The sequence below is a fragment of the Calypte anna genome, chromosome 6 (genome assembly GCF_003957555.1).
Source record: "Calypte anna isolate BGI_N300 chromosome 6, bCalAnn1_v1.p, whole genome shotgun sequence".
In the NCBI taxonomy this organism is placed as follows: domain Eukaryota; kingdom Metazoa; phylum Chordata; class Aves; order Apodiformes; family Trochilidae; genus Calypte; species Calypte anna.
Genome location: NC_044252.1, coordinates 22199543 through 22217885, shown reverse-complemented (window position 1 = coordinate 22217885; position 18343 = coordinate 22199543). Strand labels below are relative to the sequence as shown.

General features: G+C 46.2%; 1 protein-coding gene across 1 annotated transcript in view; it reads left to right on the top strand.

Annotated features, from left to right (window-relative positions):
* The window catches only part of SLF2 (SMC5-SMC6 complex localization factor 2), a 29138-nt gene extending 23252 nt beyond the window's left edge, over positions 1–5886 (top strand). The window contains 3 exon segments of the mRNA XM_030453536.1: positions 375–461; positions 1880–1948; positions 3095–5886. Of these exon segments, the coding sequence (XP_030309396.1) occupies positions 375–461; positions 1880–1948; positions 3095–3127 (189 nt within the window). The 3' untranslated portion in view covers positions 3128–5886.
* The last annotated feature ends 12457 nt before the right edge of the window (positions 5887–18343 follow it).

Sequence of the window (18343 nt, the reverse complement as noted above, 5' to 3'; positions counted from 1 at the left end):
AAATTATTATTTTTATGTATTGCAACTTCAGACCTTTTTTCCACTGGTAAAAAATCTGAACAGATCACTGTACTTGCTACTTTGGGGACAGAAAGGATTTGCAAATAAGCTAATAAGAGCTTGAAAATTTGTGATGTATAGCTCTGCTGTAGTTTGAAACTATTTTTTAAAACTCTCAGACATGGTTTGCTGGGTGCTTACCAGCAACTGATTAGAGGAACTTGTGATCTTGTTTTCTTTCTATTCTCCTCCCTTAGTTTATATTTCTGAAAAAAAATCAAATAAGCATATAATTTTAAAATTGAAATAATTGAAGAAAGCTTTAAGTTTTGACATGACAAATTTAAATAGCTGTATATTTTTGTCTTATTTAGCAACACTTACTGAAGCTTTGTGGTGCCTTAGATAAGCACATAAAATGTGATATTAGGGAAGATGCAAGACTGTTTTATCGAACTAAGGTAAGGCACATAAGTTAGTGTTTTGGGGTTTTTTGTGTGTGTTCTTGATGTGTCGTGTTCCCTCATACCAGCCCTGGAAATGTATAAGAGTTTGGGTTTTGTTTTTTTCTTTTCCTGGTTTCTCTGTCTGCATTGTGTCTTTGCATGTACAGAATAAGCATATGCCTGTTTTAGTGCACTGAAAATACTCTTTTTGCTAATAGCAAGACTACTAACTATCAGATGTGAGCTTGTTTTCCTTTTAGCCTGGCATCTCAACTTCTGGACCAGCAGAGCTCTCTGTTTCTTTTCCTGGCAGTCACTGATAGTTGACTATGTTTAATAGCAGAGGCTACATGCAGGGCAAAATACAGAGGACTGAAAAAACCCAGCCTTTCTTGTTTGTATGTCTTTTATTTTCATGTTAATGAGTTAGTTAAAAATGTGGATTTAAGCCAACAGTGTATGTGATGTATCATCAGGCTTGGATAGTTGCCTTCCCTTGGCTTTGTGCTGTGGGCCTTGCTAATGATAATCCTAATTTGGTGACTTTCATACTTTCATACTTTGCATGCTGTCATAGCAAGCCAGATCAGATCAGTGATAATGTAACTGACCTCGGTTTTGAAAAGCCTCAGCTTCCTCATTAAAGCAGACATTCAGGGTTGTGTGAATCCTTGCTTTTCAAGAAGGTTTGTTTTGTTGTGGTTTTTGTTTTTATAAAACCAGATTTGTAGAGTACTTCTAACAAATTAATCAATCCTGCCTTGGATTTTTGAAAGCGATCTCATGTCATTTTCACTTCTGTTTCTATTGCCCTTGTGCCAAGAGTGGAAAATCTTAGTCTGTTTTTTTCCCATAATTTAATTTGTGTTAGAGTACAGTTACTTCTAGGGGACACCACTGCACTGAGTTTTAACATAGCATATGAAGCAAATCTTAGTTCTTAATGGGTTTAAACACCTGTTTGTGATTAGTTATGGAAAAGCAAAGTTTTATTCCTTATGTATAAGGAATTAATTTGGGAAGCAGACAGTGTTGCAAAGTTGGCTTTGTGATTGTTGTTGTAGGCTCCTTTGCTAGGTACAATCAGACTTGTGTAATAAACCAAACTCACCTGAAGGATGAGGTGGGTGTTTGGAAGCCAGAGGCTTGCATGCTGATTCGAGACACTTAATGTGGGGAGTCATGTACCTGTAATGTGTTTGTGTTGAGTACATGACTTTCAATTCTGAGTCCCAAATTATGGGGATCTGCTTGGAGTTGAGATGGTGATTTGATTCTTTGTGCAAGCTGTAAAATTTTTCCCTCCTAAGCTTCATTTTTTCCTCAAGTGATGATTATCCAGGGTTTCACAGATTTGGGAGGTGGGAGGGAGGGGGGGTATGATCTTGGCTTTTTTAACATAACTGGCTACAGTAATCCATCTGAATTTGCAGGTAAAAGATATAGTTGCTAGGATTTATGGCAAATGGCAAGATATGATACAAACCACTCGGCCTACTCAGGTACTGTAACTGAAACTTTTTCTCTTTTTGTATTTCAGGGTACATTTAACTCATTTTTTAGTGTTTGACAATAGCATGTTCTTGTAAAGAGACTTTTTTTTTCCCCCTTCTTTAATGGCCTGGCTGTGGAATACACTTAGATGTATTAGAATAGATTAAATACAGTTCTTACTTTACTGACTTTGATAAAATCAAGATTTAATCTTTATCCTTAAAACTTCTGCTTTTGTAAATGGCTTGCCTAATACACTAAAATACTAGTACAGAGTCAAGTCACAGGGCCCATCTCTGGTTATAGTCATTAGCAGATGTGTCAAGGAGGATACTGGGGCAGGAATGCGGTGATGCACCTCCTGCTGTGGTCTGGCAATGTGTGACTTCAACACTACTTGAGTCCAGGGCTCTGTCCACATGTGTTTAACATCTCTTGATAACTCCTCCCCCTTTGAATGTGTCAAATTTCCTTCAATGGTTAGGAAAAGCCTTTCATGCTCTGTAAAAGTATGCAGTAGCAAATGATGTCATGACTAGTCTCTTATTAATGTTTGCCTTCATGATGCCTTAGCTGTCCTGGGTGGAATAGGCAGATAATTTCTACTGATATTCAGAGCTTCCAGTCTAGGTTTGTAAGGTGTTTTTGTGTAATCTGATCAAACCAAATGTTTGAGTCCTATTGTAGAATATAAAACTACCCGTCTTGAGAAAGCTTAGCTTTCTGGTATTATAGTGTATAACTTAGATAAAATTAAAATTATACATATATGCTTAGTATTGGTTTCAGTTAAAAATTGTGTAATCAACCATCTGTCTGTAAAGACTGTTAATCTCTTCCAGCAATGTGCAAGAAAGACAAAATTTGTAATGTGCAACATTCCTCAATATAGAAGGGGAACTAGTAACACATGGTTGCAGAAGCTACTTCGCAGTTGTTCAAAGTTGATGGTGCAGCTCTCTGAGTTGTTTTTTCAGAGATAATTTGGATTTGATTCACATTTGCTGAAGCTGGCAACTGTTCCCAAATAAAAATCTAGGGACTTTTGCTACACATTGTAAAAATCTTAAGCTAAGCACTTGCCTATTCTACACTTCCATTATTGGTTTTCTAACTTGTTTACCATTTTGTTTTTACACTTTTTTCCTCTTTAGGGAAAACTGCATGACTTCTGGGAGCCAGATTAATTAAATCTTGCTTAGTTCAGGAAAAGTAATAGAAAAACTCTTGAAACCAAGGAAAATGTAGAATACATGGAGCTTCATCTTGGTCGGAACAGAAGAAATCTATCACCTGAGATAGAACCTGAGCTGGAGTCAGACAAATACTAGAAAGCCAAGGATCTAATTTGCTAAACATTGCTTTACTTTAAATACTTCTGAAGTACTAAGTTGGGTAAACTGTAAAAGTAACAACTATTTCTACAACCCTGTCTGAATTGGCTAGAAATATTTTAGCATGTTGAAAGCAGAGGAAAGCTTTTCATGTCCATTGTTAATCACAAGACATTTGAAAACTGTATTCATCATCTTGCCAGCACACACCTCCAAGCATTGTTTTAGGATGGCTGGGAAAGAACTGCCTGGTGACATGGAATGTGAGTTCAGAAATGGTATTAGACCTGACCTACCCTGTTGTGAGCAGGTGAGGAAGTGGTTCAGAACAGGGCTGAATAAGACAATTGCCTGCACGTGTTAACATGCAAAGCGGAATTGGTATCATCCAATGTCACTAAAAAATACAAAACACAGCAGTTCCATGTGAACAAGTGATTGCTTCTGTGTTCACTTAAGCACAGAAACAGCTTAAGAGTGGCTGTGCCCAAACAGGTTAAGTGGATGCTTCTTTGCTCTGTGATTGTATTGTATCAACTAACAAAATGGAATTTGTCATTACAACGATTCATTTTAACTTCCTCATCCACTGGCATCAGTTTATTTTATGCAGTGAATGTGAATTCACAGGAAGTGTTTTTATAAGAACAAGTTATAAAAGAGATCGTATTATACCAGTATTATTGTTGTACTACTCTTTAGGAAACAAGCATATCTCTATTTGTTACCTGGCTTTGGCACTTTCTCTAAATGGAGAAAATACTAATCCTAAAATATCATCTCAATGGAGATGTGAGAAGGTGAGCATTTTGCCCACATGTGTAAGAGCCAAAAGCTACATGAGGTCTGTGTTCCTTTGTGTGAAGTCTTCCTGCACACTCAGTGTGTGTGCAAAGCCTCAACAGCTGTTGTAAAATAACCAAAGGAAGACAGCATCTCCTTTTTTTGTGTTCTCTGCAAATGCTATTGTTTAAATTTTACACTGTAAATTTGTATTTGGTTTGTTTGTAGGATGTATGTATATATGAAGAGAAAGTTAGGTATTGTGTAGAAGCACCAACAAAAATTCTCTTAACAACAGAGGTTTTTAATATTATCAACATGCATTTTTAAAAACTGTTTTCTTTTAATTTTTGTAGATTACCCTAACTGGTATGATAAATTCCCAACAACTTTCCAAGATGAGAATGTAAAATAAGTCTCAAAAAGCCCCAACTAACCTTCATATTTAAGTATGTGTATTACATGTAAAGGAACTGCTACAGAATGGACGTGTGTCTTATAGGGAAAGTGTTCTATTGGCAAATTCATATTAAATGTTTTGTTCTTCATTACAAGTGTTAGAGAGTTAGCCTAAGACTGCAGCATCTCTGTCCACAGGATAATCAGCTCATCCTTGTTCAAACAAAAGTTATGCTTGTGGCATTGTTTTGGAGGGGTGGGGAAGCCCTGTTTTTAATCTCAACATGTTATTTAAGAATTGGAAGAATCTACCTCAAAGGGTATCTTTGGCAATAGAACTGCATTAGACTTAAAAAAAAAAAAAAATAGTTACATGTTATATAGGCATGGCAACACCATGGTTTGCTCTGCCTGTCTTGGATAGTATATCAGCCTTCCCTCTGGTAGCAGTTACTTACTTGGTTTAATATGTTGTATGTAATTTTATTAATGTTTATATTTTTTGTCACTAATGTTGTATAAAATTTAAAAAACATTGCAGAATATGTTTACTGTATGTAATGTATATATTTTCTTACCTTGTAAAGTTGAAGTTCCTGTCCTGTATATTTTGGAGAAGGAAAGGGGAGGGGTTTAGATGAACAGCTTTTGTACTGCAGTTCAAAGCACATTCAAACTGCTGAGGGGTTTTTCCAGATTAAATAACCACTTTGATATTTACTTTTATTAAATAGAACAATATAAAAATAAAACCAGACATGCTTTTCTAATTAAATGTCCTTGAACAAAATTGGGCATTCCACAGCTTTGTTTCACAAAAGAACCACAATGGCTGTGGGTCCTATTTTGGTCTTTCAACATACGTTGTAGTTTTGGGGTTCACAGCTGATTAGCTTACTATAAATGGAGAAGGCCTTGAAGTCATTCTTAGCTCAGCCAGTCCTGTGTTTTCATGCTTAATGCCTGTGTGTACATTCTGGTGTTTTCCTCCTCTCTCCCCCTCCTGCTTTGGCTGGACTGTTCTTCCATATGTTTTGTAGCTGAGTAGTAATTCCCCAGTTGCTTAAGTCTAGACATAGGCTGAACTGGAGCTCATCAGTATCCTTACAGAGACGATCCCAAAGCATCACTGCCGGCTCTTCACAAGGGACTGCTGAGCTGTGCCCTGCTCCAGGGCTCCTGGAAGTGAAATTGCAAACCTGCTGGTTTTTTGCCGACTCATTTACGGGCTCCCAGCCAGAAGTTACATGCATTGGAAAAGGCTGTTTGCAGAGTAAAGGTCTTAACTGCTTTGGTTGTCTTCAGATAAGCATTTTGCACTGAGGTTTATCTTTTGATATTATGTTGGTTGTATTACGAGCCATGTTATCTCATTTCATGTTAAATTAGTTGCACTTTATTGCAGTAGTCACAGAGAAAAAATTAAAGGCTGACTATAAAATACACACTTGTGGCTCTTCTGAATTTTTTTGTTTAGGTTCTGACAAACCTCTGTATGGCTTAAAAAATTTTTTTTTTAAAAAAGAGAGCACTTCTTTCAGCCAGCAAAACTCTTTGCACATCTCATGTTCTCATTGTTGGTGTTGTGAAGCATGGTAATGGATGGGGATTTAAGAAGTGATTAATGACTTGCAGGTAGGTCTGGCTTCAAGGTCAGTAGGATATGTATGCTTCATTGGTGTCGTGGCTACAGGAACTCTCCAAAGTCCTCAAAGCTGATAGTTGAGCTGAGGGGATCTTTGGGAAAAGGAGGTGACTTGAACAAACGTGAAGTGTGCTGTTGTTACTGGTAGAGCAGATGGTGAGATTGTCATGTGATACAGGACTTGAAAGGTAGCATTTCAGTGTGGAAAAAGGAACTTCTAAAAATAATGAGGGATGGATACTGCATGTCAGTTGAGCCCAAACAAGCCAGGTCTGTCTCCATCAAAGGTGCCTATGCTTAACATCTACCAGCAGCCTGCTCTGGCTCTTGGGTGTCCTGGCCCACAGGCGGGTGCTGGGCATAGCGTCTGGGACTGGGACTATGCTGTCTTCTGGAAATTCAGACGAGGGCTTCTAGGCAGCAGGATTACAGAGATTCTTCTGACCCCATCACTAGCGGGAACGTCTCAACCCTTGGTATCAGCACTAGTCTTTTATGTTTTGGGGGTTTTTTTCTGCTTTCCCAGGACCAGCTGTATGTATAGCATCCTGTAGCTTGGGCTTTTGTTTTGTTTTTGTTTATTCTTCCACTGGTTTTTAGTGTTTGTGCCACTTTCTTTTCCCACTGGAGGGGGTGAATCAGAAAGGGTGCTGCTGGAAATAACCCTCCTACTTCCTCTGGGGACTTGTTCCTTGGGCTTATGAGCTCTTGAGAAACTTCTTGCCCAAGATTCTGTGGTGGGAACACCCCACTGTGCCAGGTGGGCAGTTTCTGACATGTATCTACTTGTTGCAGCATCCCAAGACAGAGAAAAGACTCGGGTCTGGCTGGGCACTGTGTGTGAGCCAGCCTGGAGAGCTGAGTCTTGATGAAGTTGTAGGAGCTGTGGTAGCTGCTGTGGGATCTGTCCTTGGAGCTCCAAAGGAGCTGGCTAGATAGGTCAGACAATCATTAGTGGATTTAGATAATTCCTTGTGGTTTAAGTTATCAGAATGCTCTTAATGACGCTCAAATTGCCGTTTTCCCATCTTCCCCTCAGGCTGTGAAATACCTTGAAGTTTTGCCTTGTGGATGTTTTGCCAGCTTTTCTGGTGGGGCCCCTTCTTATCTAGTGTTGAAAAGGGCTTTCAGAGCTGCGGAACGCTGTGGGCTGCCAATGGGAGTAAGGATTTTAGAGAAAGTAAATTCCTTGAAGGGCTTCTCCTTGAGAAGGTGCTTTTAGTTTTGCCTGGCTCCTGCTTTGTTCATCCAGCACTTCCTTGCCTTTGCAGTAGGGAATTTGGAAGGGAATATTTTATCTGATATCCAACATAGGACTGAGTGGTGACAGAGTTAAAACAGTCACATCTTCCCGTCATGGTATTTTGGTTTGAGTGCTGAAAGGTAGTCCCCATACTTTCAGGCTGCTGGTTAAGCTGCATTTTCAGGTTACTTTTAAGCAGCATTTGGATGTGTTTTATTCTTTTATGTTCCTCCCCTGTCTGCATGGTGAGCTGCTGCTGCTGCTAGTTTTTCATCTCCAGATTCTCTGCTGCCTCCTAGTTCCATACAGGGAAGTGTCATAGGGGAGGGGATGGAAACTGGAATTGTTGCCCTCCCTGTCATCAAGGCGTCTTTTTACCATCAGCCTGAGGGGAGACCCAAAGCTTCTCAAGACAGGTTTGGCCCGTGTAGTGGGGAGGGGAGGGCAGATGGCTACAGGATACGGGGCCATTCCCACACACCCTTCTCCCAGTGCTTCCCTTTGTCTTTGCATTCACCGCTGCAGCTTCCTGAACCCGGGTGAGCCATGTGCCTTCCCTCTTGCAGAGAAAAGCAGAAAGGGTAAATGGATTTTTTGTGGTTTTGTGCTACTGGGCAGGCATCATTCACCCAAGTTGGGAGTGCTGTGAGCTGGGGCTCAGCTTGCAGGCTCTGTGGCTTTGCCTCTGGGTCTCTGGCTTTCTTCAAGCCTGCTTGGAGATGAAAGTCTTGTCTCTCAGACTGCAGGCAGGAGCAGGGGGTCCCCTTCCTCTCTGGGCTGACCCACCAGGCTGTGGTTGGAATAAAAATAATAGCTAAAAGCTGCCAGGCTCAGCAGTGGGGAGAGGATAGCTAGGCATTAAGTTTTGTGCTTTATTCACACTGTAAGTTTTCATAAAGGCAGCATAAATCATGCAGGGTTGCTGTGGGCCCTTCTGACATCGTTTGGGCTCCGAGACACATTCATCTGAATGATGGAAACTGAGCCTGTCCCCCTTGCCCTAACCCAGGTGTGGGGAGAGGCCTGGCAGGTGGGCTGTATATCAGCTCTTCACCATGCTTGTGGAGAGCTGCCTGTCTCCCCTGTGTGCTAACCTAATTTATGAGGGTTTTTTCAGTATTTTGGGTTATACCATTGTTACAGTAAAGTTTGCACAGCGCAATGTGTTTTTCCTTCCAGTTGATTTTATCTTATTATTATTAGCCTATTTTTCTCTTGCCCTCATTCTGTTTCTCCTGGCAGTACACAAATGCTGTTTGCTGAGAAACTGTGTCAGCCCTCCTCTTAATTAAGAGTCTGGCAGGAGCCAAGCGACAGTCATTTTGGAGATGACGCTTCCAGTTTGGAGCTGACGGGGAGCTGGGGTGCTGCGGCAGGGGCTCGGTGCTGGGCATGGAGGGATGTTCTCCAGCTGAGCAAGGCAGTCGGACCCACGAGGACCCTGATGCAGGAGCAGTGAGTACCCTGGGTACATCTCAAATGGGGAATTTAAGCTGTGACCTCTTGAGAAGCAGCTCTAGGAATGGTTTATATCACAGCTTTAGCCCTTTGGGATGAAATCTGCATGTGTGTGTACAGACATGGAATAAATTGCAGTGGCCTTAAGACACTTGTGTCTCTCTAGCTCAGAAACAGCTGTGGTGTTGGAAAGTCAGATGGACTGCTCAACAGTCAAATGGCCTAAAAAAGGGTAAATAGAAGTATAAATGGCACTCTGTAATCTGGCTTCAGACTCTGTAGTTCTTTTATTAGCAGGAAAGCTCAAAGCAAGCAAAAGGAGCTGCAGATCTGCTTGCCTCAGGATGTTATGGATGCATAAAGGTTCAAAGAGTGTTTCATGGCAGAAATATCTGTCGGGGTCTTTGAAATCAAAGCAGCCATCCCTGGCTGAGAAAGCTTCAGGCTGCTGATCCCTGGAGAGTGGAGCATGGGCCTGGGAGGTACTCCAGGCATCTGTCCTGCTCCTGTACACCCTTCCAAGATGTTGGGATTTTGGTCCAGCATGTAGGCTGCCTTTGTGGTTTATGTGAGTGGCTGAGGGATTTCATGTGGTGCTCACACTTTCCAAACTGTCTGTTGTGTCTGTGATTGTGTCTCCCCTTCTGCTCCTGAGGCAGAAGTTGCAGTTGGAGGTGCTGCCAGCCTTTGCCCAGAAGGAGCTGAGTGAGGTGTATGGGATCAAATGTCTCAGTGATGACTGAGGAAAACCCAGTGGCACTTTTTTAAATTTTAAAATTTTTTTTTAATCTTTCTAATGAAGCAGGAAGGGAGACTAGGAAAACAAGTTGTGTGGTTCAGGAGCCGAACACAACAGCACCCAGCCAACCACATGCCAAACCTGGTCTTCCTCCCACACCATCCAGAGATGTTTGCTGCTAGGGAGTAGTAAAAATAAAGGGGTATGAAGAGATTATATATATATATATATATATATTTAATCTTTCCTACTTGGTACCTTCAGACCAGAACTCGGCGTTTTCCCTCTCTGGTTGCTGTGTCGAGTTTACCTCACGGGGGCAACCTCACTCTGCTCCAGCTGAGAGCGTGGCCTCAGCCACCGCGCAGACAAAAGGGAGTTCAACGTGCTGGGGAGGGAGGTGACTCACTGCGCATCCCGCTGCATCTGCCGTGGCGTTATCTGATCATTTTTGGCAATCGAGGTCATTATGTGCTGAAAGAATTTAAGGAAAGCCGTCGAGGTTGACTGCTCACTGCTTTTTAGAAATGATGCGATCTGCTCTTGAAGGTCCTTTTCGAGGCCTGGAATCCTTCTGAATTTTTTCCTACCCTGCTGCCCTTTGCAGAGAGGGAGGGTAGCATGGGATAACGTGTGTTTCGCAGCTCTGGTTTAGTGGATAGAGATAAATCTGTGCAAGGAAGATTTACAGTGATCTCTCTGCTCTTTGCTTGCCTGGGATGCCTTGGACTAACACTAAGCCTCTCAGATAGTGCTGTGGTTGCTCTGTCTTGCATATAAGGGAGAGAGCACAGTTATTGCTGTCTCGGCTTTAGCCCTGTGTCCCTGAGCAGACATCTCATACAAATCCCATCCATAAATAACAATATGCGTTTATTTAAAGGGCGTTGAGGTACACGGTGGAATAAAAGGAGTATTATTCATGCTTTGTGCTGTGGTTCCTAATGGTACTTTATACACCAATATGACCTACAAAGCTTGTTGTTTCGTGCCTGAAGTGCTCTGATGTTCTTTTTACCCTGCAGGTTAGAAATGACAAGAACAAACGATCATGATGGGTGTCTTGCAAATCCCTGCTCCCTTGCCTTGGAAGTGTCCTTGTGAGACAGCAGCTTGGTGACATTGCTGGCGCAGGCAGAGGGGAAGGCAGTGTGCTTGTCCCACTGCAGGAGGCGAAGAGAGAGGCCTTCATGTGAGATGCAAGGGCAGATGGATTTATCAATGTTTCACAATGTTATTTCGCCTTCTCCCCAGCACCCAGGGGTGCAGCTGGAGCTGGGCAGGGGGGTTGGCCTGATCTCAGCATATGCAGGAACCCACTCAGAAGACACTGTTGCAGGAGGCTGGAGTAAGTGGGATTAACCACAGACCCTGGGGTTTAGGGGGTAGGGTAGCCAAAAGAGAGGTGCAGGAATCCACAGCCTGCTTCTGCATGATGAAGGACTGAGTCAGCCCTGCTGGGACAGCAGCTCCTGGCTCCAGCCAGCCTAGGCACTTGGAGGTCAGCAACCGCACAGCTCATTAACACAGCCCTCCAGCATTCTGTTGGCCTTGACACTGTCCTTCTTAATAGCTCCCTCTTCTTGTTTTGTTTTGTTTTGTTTTGTTTTGTTTTGTTTTAAAGGTAAATTAGCTGTATGGATATGCAGGAACATGAATCAAAGGAATTCAGCTGATTCTTGAGCATACCATTTGTATATATATGTGTAAAGCACCAGGATCTGATGGATGCAGTGGGCTCAGAAAACACCTGAGGGCAAAAACTGCTTGTAAGGCATCTCACCACAGCTTTCCAAAATCTGATTACATAGACAGATGGAAAAAAAAATCAAGCTTTGAAATACATTAACTCAGCTGAACAGTACAGGGAGATGGGTACCAGCACGAAGAAAATCGATTCCCAAAAGCTCCAGAGAAATTTCTCTGACTTTAAGCTTCAGAGCAAGGTTGGCTACACTTAGAAGAGTTATGTTCCACCTAAAATATTTAACACTGGGCATTTGAAATGCTCTGTGTATCTAAAAAGCTTACAAGAGATCTCCTTATGAGATTCAAGAGGAGCCTTGTGCTTATGTGATGCTTTTGTTGGGTTAACCCAGAAGTTTGTTGTTTTGTGTTTGTTTTTAATAACAACAACAACAACAAAAAACCCAAAAACCCCAAAACATGGGAAGAGGAAATTTCTGGCCTCCATTACAGGAAACCAAAAAAATCACCATGTAATAAATACTGGGATGCTTTAGGGACATGTGCTGATAGATCTGATAGGAGGGAGATGTTTCCATGGCAAAGCCATCAACCCAAAAGGCACTGTAGCTCAGCAGAGATGTGGCAGTGGCCCAGGGGTACACCTTCCCTGTGCATTCTGAGCATCCCTGCAGAAGAGGTGGGAGAATGACCATTGTGATCAGGTCAGTTCATGGTGACAGTCCCCACACCAGACTGCTGCTGCAGCACCAGGGCATTCAGTGTTTTTCACTCCCTTCCGACTTTACCAGAAAACTACAACAAAAGGCAAGCTTGAAATAGATCATTTTATCTCAGCAGACAACTTGCTTTAAGCATCTTTGTCATTCAGGCTAAATTACTTTTAGATGTTTTTAATGACTGGGTAATATTTTTCAGCTGCTCATTCTGCAGCACCCTGCTGGGGGAAGAGTCCATCTGTAAAGACCAAGAACTTGCATATCATGGTTGTTCTTCCTGACATTCGTTTGGCTTTATTTGTGATATGTGGTTCCCTGAGGTAGAGATGTTTTCAGCTAATTTTACAGCTACAAGCTCTTTTATTTGCATAAGGAAATCTGTTTCCAAACAGGGCTGGGAGATCAGCTATGTGTGGAGCAGTGGGAGGTCAGGGATGTAGAGGAGAAACTACAAGAGATTGAAGGTTACTGCCTGAATCCTATCTGCTCTAAGGTTCATGTTACCATAGGGCTGGAGGGATTTTAACACGTCATTTGTTACCTCTACCTTTCATTTCTATTATCATGCATGGCACGGAGAGCTGTGACTTTCAAAATTATCCCAATAGGGACACGGTTTTCGACCTCAGCCACAGTGGTCTCTCAAATTCCTCTCTCTGAGGCAGGCACAGCTTTTGCATTAATTCCTGAAGGCAGCTTTTTAAGCCACTTTCCTTCCTCATCTCTGGGTTTTGCAGTGCTTCTCAGAGATGTATTTTTAAATCCAAGCTCATAAATTTTGGAAGCTCCTCTCCTTCCCCACCTCCTCGCCCCTATCTGAGTGTCAAAACCAAAGGAAAACTGAGAGTGATGGATGTGCCAGGCTCTGCTTGCCAGTGCTCTGCCCCCGTGCAGGGGGTTATTTACTGCCCTGTTCAGGTTATTTCTTCCTTGGTGGAGATGATGGCACCCTAGGGGTTCAGTGCCTGGAAAGGAGAGGCAGGCTGCCCACCAGTCAAACCCAGCTTCAGTCTGGAGCAGGCAGGGCTGGGAAAAGGCCACTTGAGAACAGGGGCTCAGGCAGACAAAAGATGAAGCCATGGGGGTGTGGATTGGCCTAGAGGATGGCTGCTGGGGGTCATTACACCCTCCTGACTTTAGCTCTGGAGGGTGTGGGCTAGGTCACCCAGAAGCATAGTTCTTGAAAGACAGCAGTGGTGCTCCAGCCCCTGTGCATTCCCAGGGCTGTGTGGTGCTGCTGTTGGCAGTGTGTGCTGACCTGCCGTGCTGGGGAAAATGCAGGGGGCTACAAAAACACAGGGAGACAGACACACACACACACCCACCCATGCTCCCCTGCCAGGTTGGATCCCACCTGCTTTTACTGGGAGCAGCGGGCATGGGCAGAGGAGCTGCCAATGTCCAGCTGAACCCATTGCCCAGAGCTGGAGCCACACCTCGTCTCCTGGGGCTGGCGCTGCTGCTCTGCCCATTTCCCACCAGCAACCACCTTGGTCCTGCTTCTGCCTCAGAGCCAGGGTGAGACCCCACGCTGGGTCTTGAAATGCCACCTTCACGTCTCCCACGGGATTCCCAGCGGCTGCTGGTGTTCGCCCCCCCTTCCCCCCCCCCCCCGGTGTTGGTGGAGCTTCCTAAGGCAGACCTGCCCGGTTGAAAGGCAGGTCAGGAGCCTGCCCTCCTGCCGTCTTGCCAGCCCTTCCCTGCAGGTGTGCTGCCGACAGATCCTGATCCAGAGACATGCTTTCCACTGGTTCGGGGAGGTCTGCAGTCGAGCAAACCAAACCCCGCCGGCTCCCCGTGTGAGTGCCTTGTCCTCCCTGAACTCCTGCGCGACTCTTGAAGCCGGGCTTGTGAGAACGGGTCGGAGGCTGCTGTGACTCAGCTGCTTCTCTCCTGAGAAAATCCACTCTGGCACCACGCTCGGCTTCATGGCTGAATCTACCAGCTCTTGGCAGCCTTCATCAACAAATGGCCTTGGGCACAACATCCCAATTTCCACTGCCAAACACTTAGAGGGGTGAAATTCCGCATCTGATCTTGCAGGAAGCTGGGGCAGCAGCTCCACGGCTGTACTGATCTGGAGAAAAAAGTCCCATCCCTACTAACCAAAACCAAGCCCTGGGCTGGAGTGGCTGCAGTAGGAGCTGGCTGCTCTGCTGTCTTCTGGGTTGCCCCTGCTTTTTTCCAGCTCATTATAACTTTCTCAGACAAATTCTTCTGCAATTGTAATTTTCCTTGCTGGCTTTCAGCCCAAAGAAACAGTGGTTTGGAAAGTTTGCTCAATAACTTGAAGGGAAGAGGCTCCTGAGCCTTTCATGCTCTGTGCCCTCTGGAATTTTTTTTTTCCCCAGGGCTTATCTGTGGAGCATCACGCTTGGCTTGATGAGTGCATGACGCTCTCAAGAAACAAAGCCAAGCCTGGTGACAGTGTACTCAGCTGCTGGGAAACCTCAGTGCCATCACTGGCCTCCAGGCATTGCCAGTGGCTCTTGCTGCTCCTCTGCGCCATACAGAGGTTGTTGGTATGGAGCTTGGGCAGGCTAGTCCTGCAGTGGGTAGAGGAGACCACTGAGGTGACAGCTTACTGGAGCAGTGAGACCAACCCTGTGGTGTGGGGCTGGTGTGCTTCCCCACTGGAATTTTCTTCTGCAAAGCAACAGTGATGGTCCTGCAGCAGGGTTGAGGGATGGAGGAGCCTGGAGAAAGGCTGGTTTGCTCATAGTTGCTTTCTCATGTCAAAAGGGAAAAGTACCTGTTTTTCCACCAGTGCTTTTGACATTATAACATGCCTCTTGGCACCACGTGGGCTGGTGCGGCTTTAGCATGAATTTCACAACTCTTTTGAGGGTTTCATAAATCCCCAGCTCCTGGAGTGCTGTGATTTTGTAACTCCCAGCTGGCTTTCAAACCAGTCTGGAGAGCAGCTTAAAATGGTCAGATGCCTGCTGCCCCTAGGACTGCAGAAGCTGGCAAGCCAAATCCCACATGCTGGGGTTTTATCTCATTTTTCTTGCTTGGGGTGAGGGAAAGGCAGGCTGTTGGCACTGCTAGGCAGGAGCCAGACCTGCCTCAGGAAGCATTTTCATACCAACGGCTGCAGATCCTGGTGAACCGCATGGGTATGATAGGCACTGACACCCTGTCAGTGCTGCAGATCCAAAAGTGGGGGTCTCACACCACACTGCTGCCATGGTGTGCGCCTCTGCCAGTGTATTTCCAATTAATGCTGGCTGTTATTCAATTCTGATAAATTGTTTGTATTTATTCTGCCATGATCCATAATGACACTCTCGTCTCAGCTTAGCTTGGATCCCAGCAGTGGGAGTGGGGGCATACAGTAGTGGTGGGAGGACAGGGTCTCCTGCCAGCCACCTAGGACACCCCCACACATGAGTTATCCCCTATGGTCCTGGCAATGTGGGATTAACTTGAGAGGGGGCAAGGGGAATGGAGGGAATGAAGCCTAGGGGAATTAGGGTTAGTTAGCATGTTTCAGGGCTACAGGCAGAGGGGAGGACCTTTGGGGCCAGGGTGGCACTGGATGCTGAGCTACAACCAAACCAGACAATGCTTCATCCCTAGCAGAGTCTCAGGCACAGGAGTGTCATGCATTAAGCAACATAATGCATGTCATTTTCTGCTGCTTTGGGGTTCACCATGGCTTCTTAGGGAAGGCTGCAGGCTGGTGGTGGCTGGAGAAATGTCTCTTGTTGCAGGCCAGGCACGGAGCAGCACTACCACCCCAGGGGCTGAGCTGCAACCCGAGCACCCGCAGGACATCGGCTCCTGGGCACAGGGCAAGTGGGGCACATCTGCTGGGAGAGCTGATCCCTGCTAATCCCATCAATATTTCACAGGGCTGTGGCCCTGTTGTAATTCCTCCTGTCATCTGGGATGCCAGCTGGGAGGGGGGTGAGGTGCCAAGTGAAACACAAGAGCTGCCATGGCCTCATCCTGGCTCCTTGTTATCAGAGGGGTGAAAGGGGCCCTCTGCCCTCTGCCATGGGTAGGGGTTCTCTGGAAGAGACAGGTGAACCTGACAGTGGAGTGGGAGCACCATGAGCATCTTCCTGGCTTGGCCATGCACTGGAGCAGTGGGGCTGTGCCATGAGGGGCAGCTGACCCTGATGGGGATGTGGCTGTCCCAAGGGACAAATATGCTCTGCCCAATCCTCTCTCTCTGTGGGATGTGGTGTTTAAATGACAACAGAAATAAATTAAAGAGTAACTAGACTCTGGGCTGGTGATCAGGGCACTAAAGTATTTCCTTTTCCTAAAGGCTATCTGGAGAATTATGGACAAAACCTCCCATCGTGGCTGTGGGGAGAGGGGTTTCCCAAAGTTCTGTGGCATAATGTAAAGGGTCCCCTGCTCCAGCCATCCCAGAGGCTGCAGGGATGCTCAGGGGGGAAATTCCTCTTCCAGCACCTTGCTGGCTCTAGGCTGAGGTTGGAGTACAAGCAGGACCTCCCTGCTCCACCACGGAGCAGGGATGGAGGCATGGGACAGAGTCGGCTCCAGCTCGGCTGCCGCCTTTGTCCTGCTCCGGCTCTGGGGAAAGCCTTGCAAATAAGAGCATGGCCTTGGCCTTCAACCTCGAGGGGCCCTAAATTCCTTCAGATAATCTCACGGGGACAGCAAAGCAGGCAAAGACTCTGAAAACAGATCTATTTCCAGCTGCTGATGACTCGTGTTAATTAATTTAAAGCCTCGCAAGTTCAGGCCTGTAAATACGCTGAATGCGCCAGACTGCTCGCTCTTTGCTCATGCACTAATTACCCCACTGTGAAGCCAGGAGCTAACGCAGCTCCAATTTGTGCCGGCTTCAGCTTTCAGCCACGTGGGAGGGCGATGGGCAGGGCGTATAGATGCAGGATGGGATGTACACAGAGCCCTGGAGAAGCAGGGAGGCTTGGGCAGCCCCTTCCCAAGTACTGACAGACCGGTTCTCCCCATAACTGCCCGTGCAGCCTCCAGCTGCTCCTATGCTAAGGTAGGGGATGGGGTTCAGAGGAGCTATGGGAGACTGACTGGCAGCTTCACAACACCTAACACCCCCATCCCTGGGTATAATAGGCTGGCCATAAGCATCCCTGCCTTGCGGGCAGCGCCTGCTGCTTCAGCCTGCCCTCATGCTGCCCGAGCAGCGCTCTGGGTCCAGCTGGGCAGGGCTGTGGGTGAGCCCGGCTGCTGGTGTGTGGGCATCCCACTTCCGCAGGGTGGGCGGAGAGGCGTGGCGAGGTGTGGAGGAGACGCTGGGGTTTTGCCCAAGGACAGGAGGAAATGATAATCAAGCACTGGAGTGTACAGGAGGTGAAGGAGGAAGAACAGGGAGCACTGGAAGAGGTGGGTAGTGCCTGCCCTGCTCTCCTGGGGTCCCTGGGAGTGTGGACATCGAACACGTCCCAGCATCTTGAGCTAGGCTAGGGGTTAGTGGCTCCTTGGTGAGTGCACGAGGGTGGTGGGAGCCACCTCATCTGCAGAATCACCCAAATGGGTCCCTCCTTGGCTGAGACCCATCAGTGTGGTGAGACTGGGGAAATTCAAGCCTCTGATGCTCTCCCTCATACCTACAATGTTTTTAGGAGGCAGGACCCTGGCATTTAGTGGCCCCGAGAACTGTCAGCCAGGCTCCCCACAAGAGCACCCTGCCCCCACTGCCCTTCCCAGGCAAAAAGTCCAGGCAATGGGGGATGTGGGGGGAGGGGGGTGTCTCAGCAGCGGTTGATCTTCATCACCAGATTGATGCTGGGTAACTTCAGCTCAAACCACTCAGCATTAAGCCCTGCCAAGGGTCTGGTTCCAGGTCTGCAGGGTGTGGGGGTGGGGGGACCCTTTTTCCCTTTCTGGAGACCTCACCCCCTGTGGAGGTCTGGTGTGGAGCAGAGGGGATGAGCCAGTGCTGGGAATGGGCATCGTATGGCTTTGTAAGGACGGGCTGGCAGCACCTGGCCACCACTGCACCTTTGGGAGCCGTAATCCAGCACGTGCAGTACAACATCTCCCCAGCTCCAGCTGATTACCAGTTGCCCTAGATCCAACCTGCTGATTACACATAGTGCTCAGGGTTTTGCTTTCGGGAGGCCTGCTGCCTCCTGCAGCGGGAGAGGAGGGAGGGTTGGCCAGGCACTGAGCGCTTGCGAAAGGAAAGCAAACACAGGCCTGAACCTGGCAGCTCTTGCCTGTGGGGAGGAGCCACAGAAGCCACCCAGGACAAAAAGGCTTCTCCACACGTGGCCCTAGAGAAACCATTGACTGCCCGCGTTTGGAAACAAGCTTCCACCATGGGTAAACGCAGAATAAACGGGGAGGGATGTTTTACAGGAGGGTGAAGATGGGGCACGGTGCCTCAGTCAGGTGTGTGATGCGGGATTTG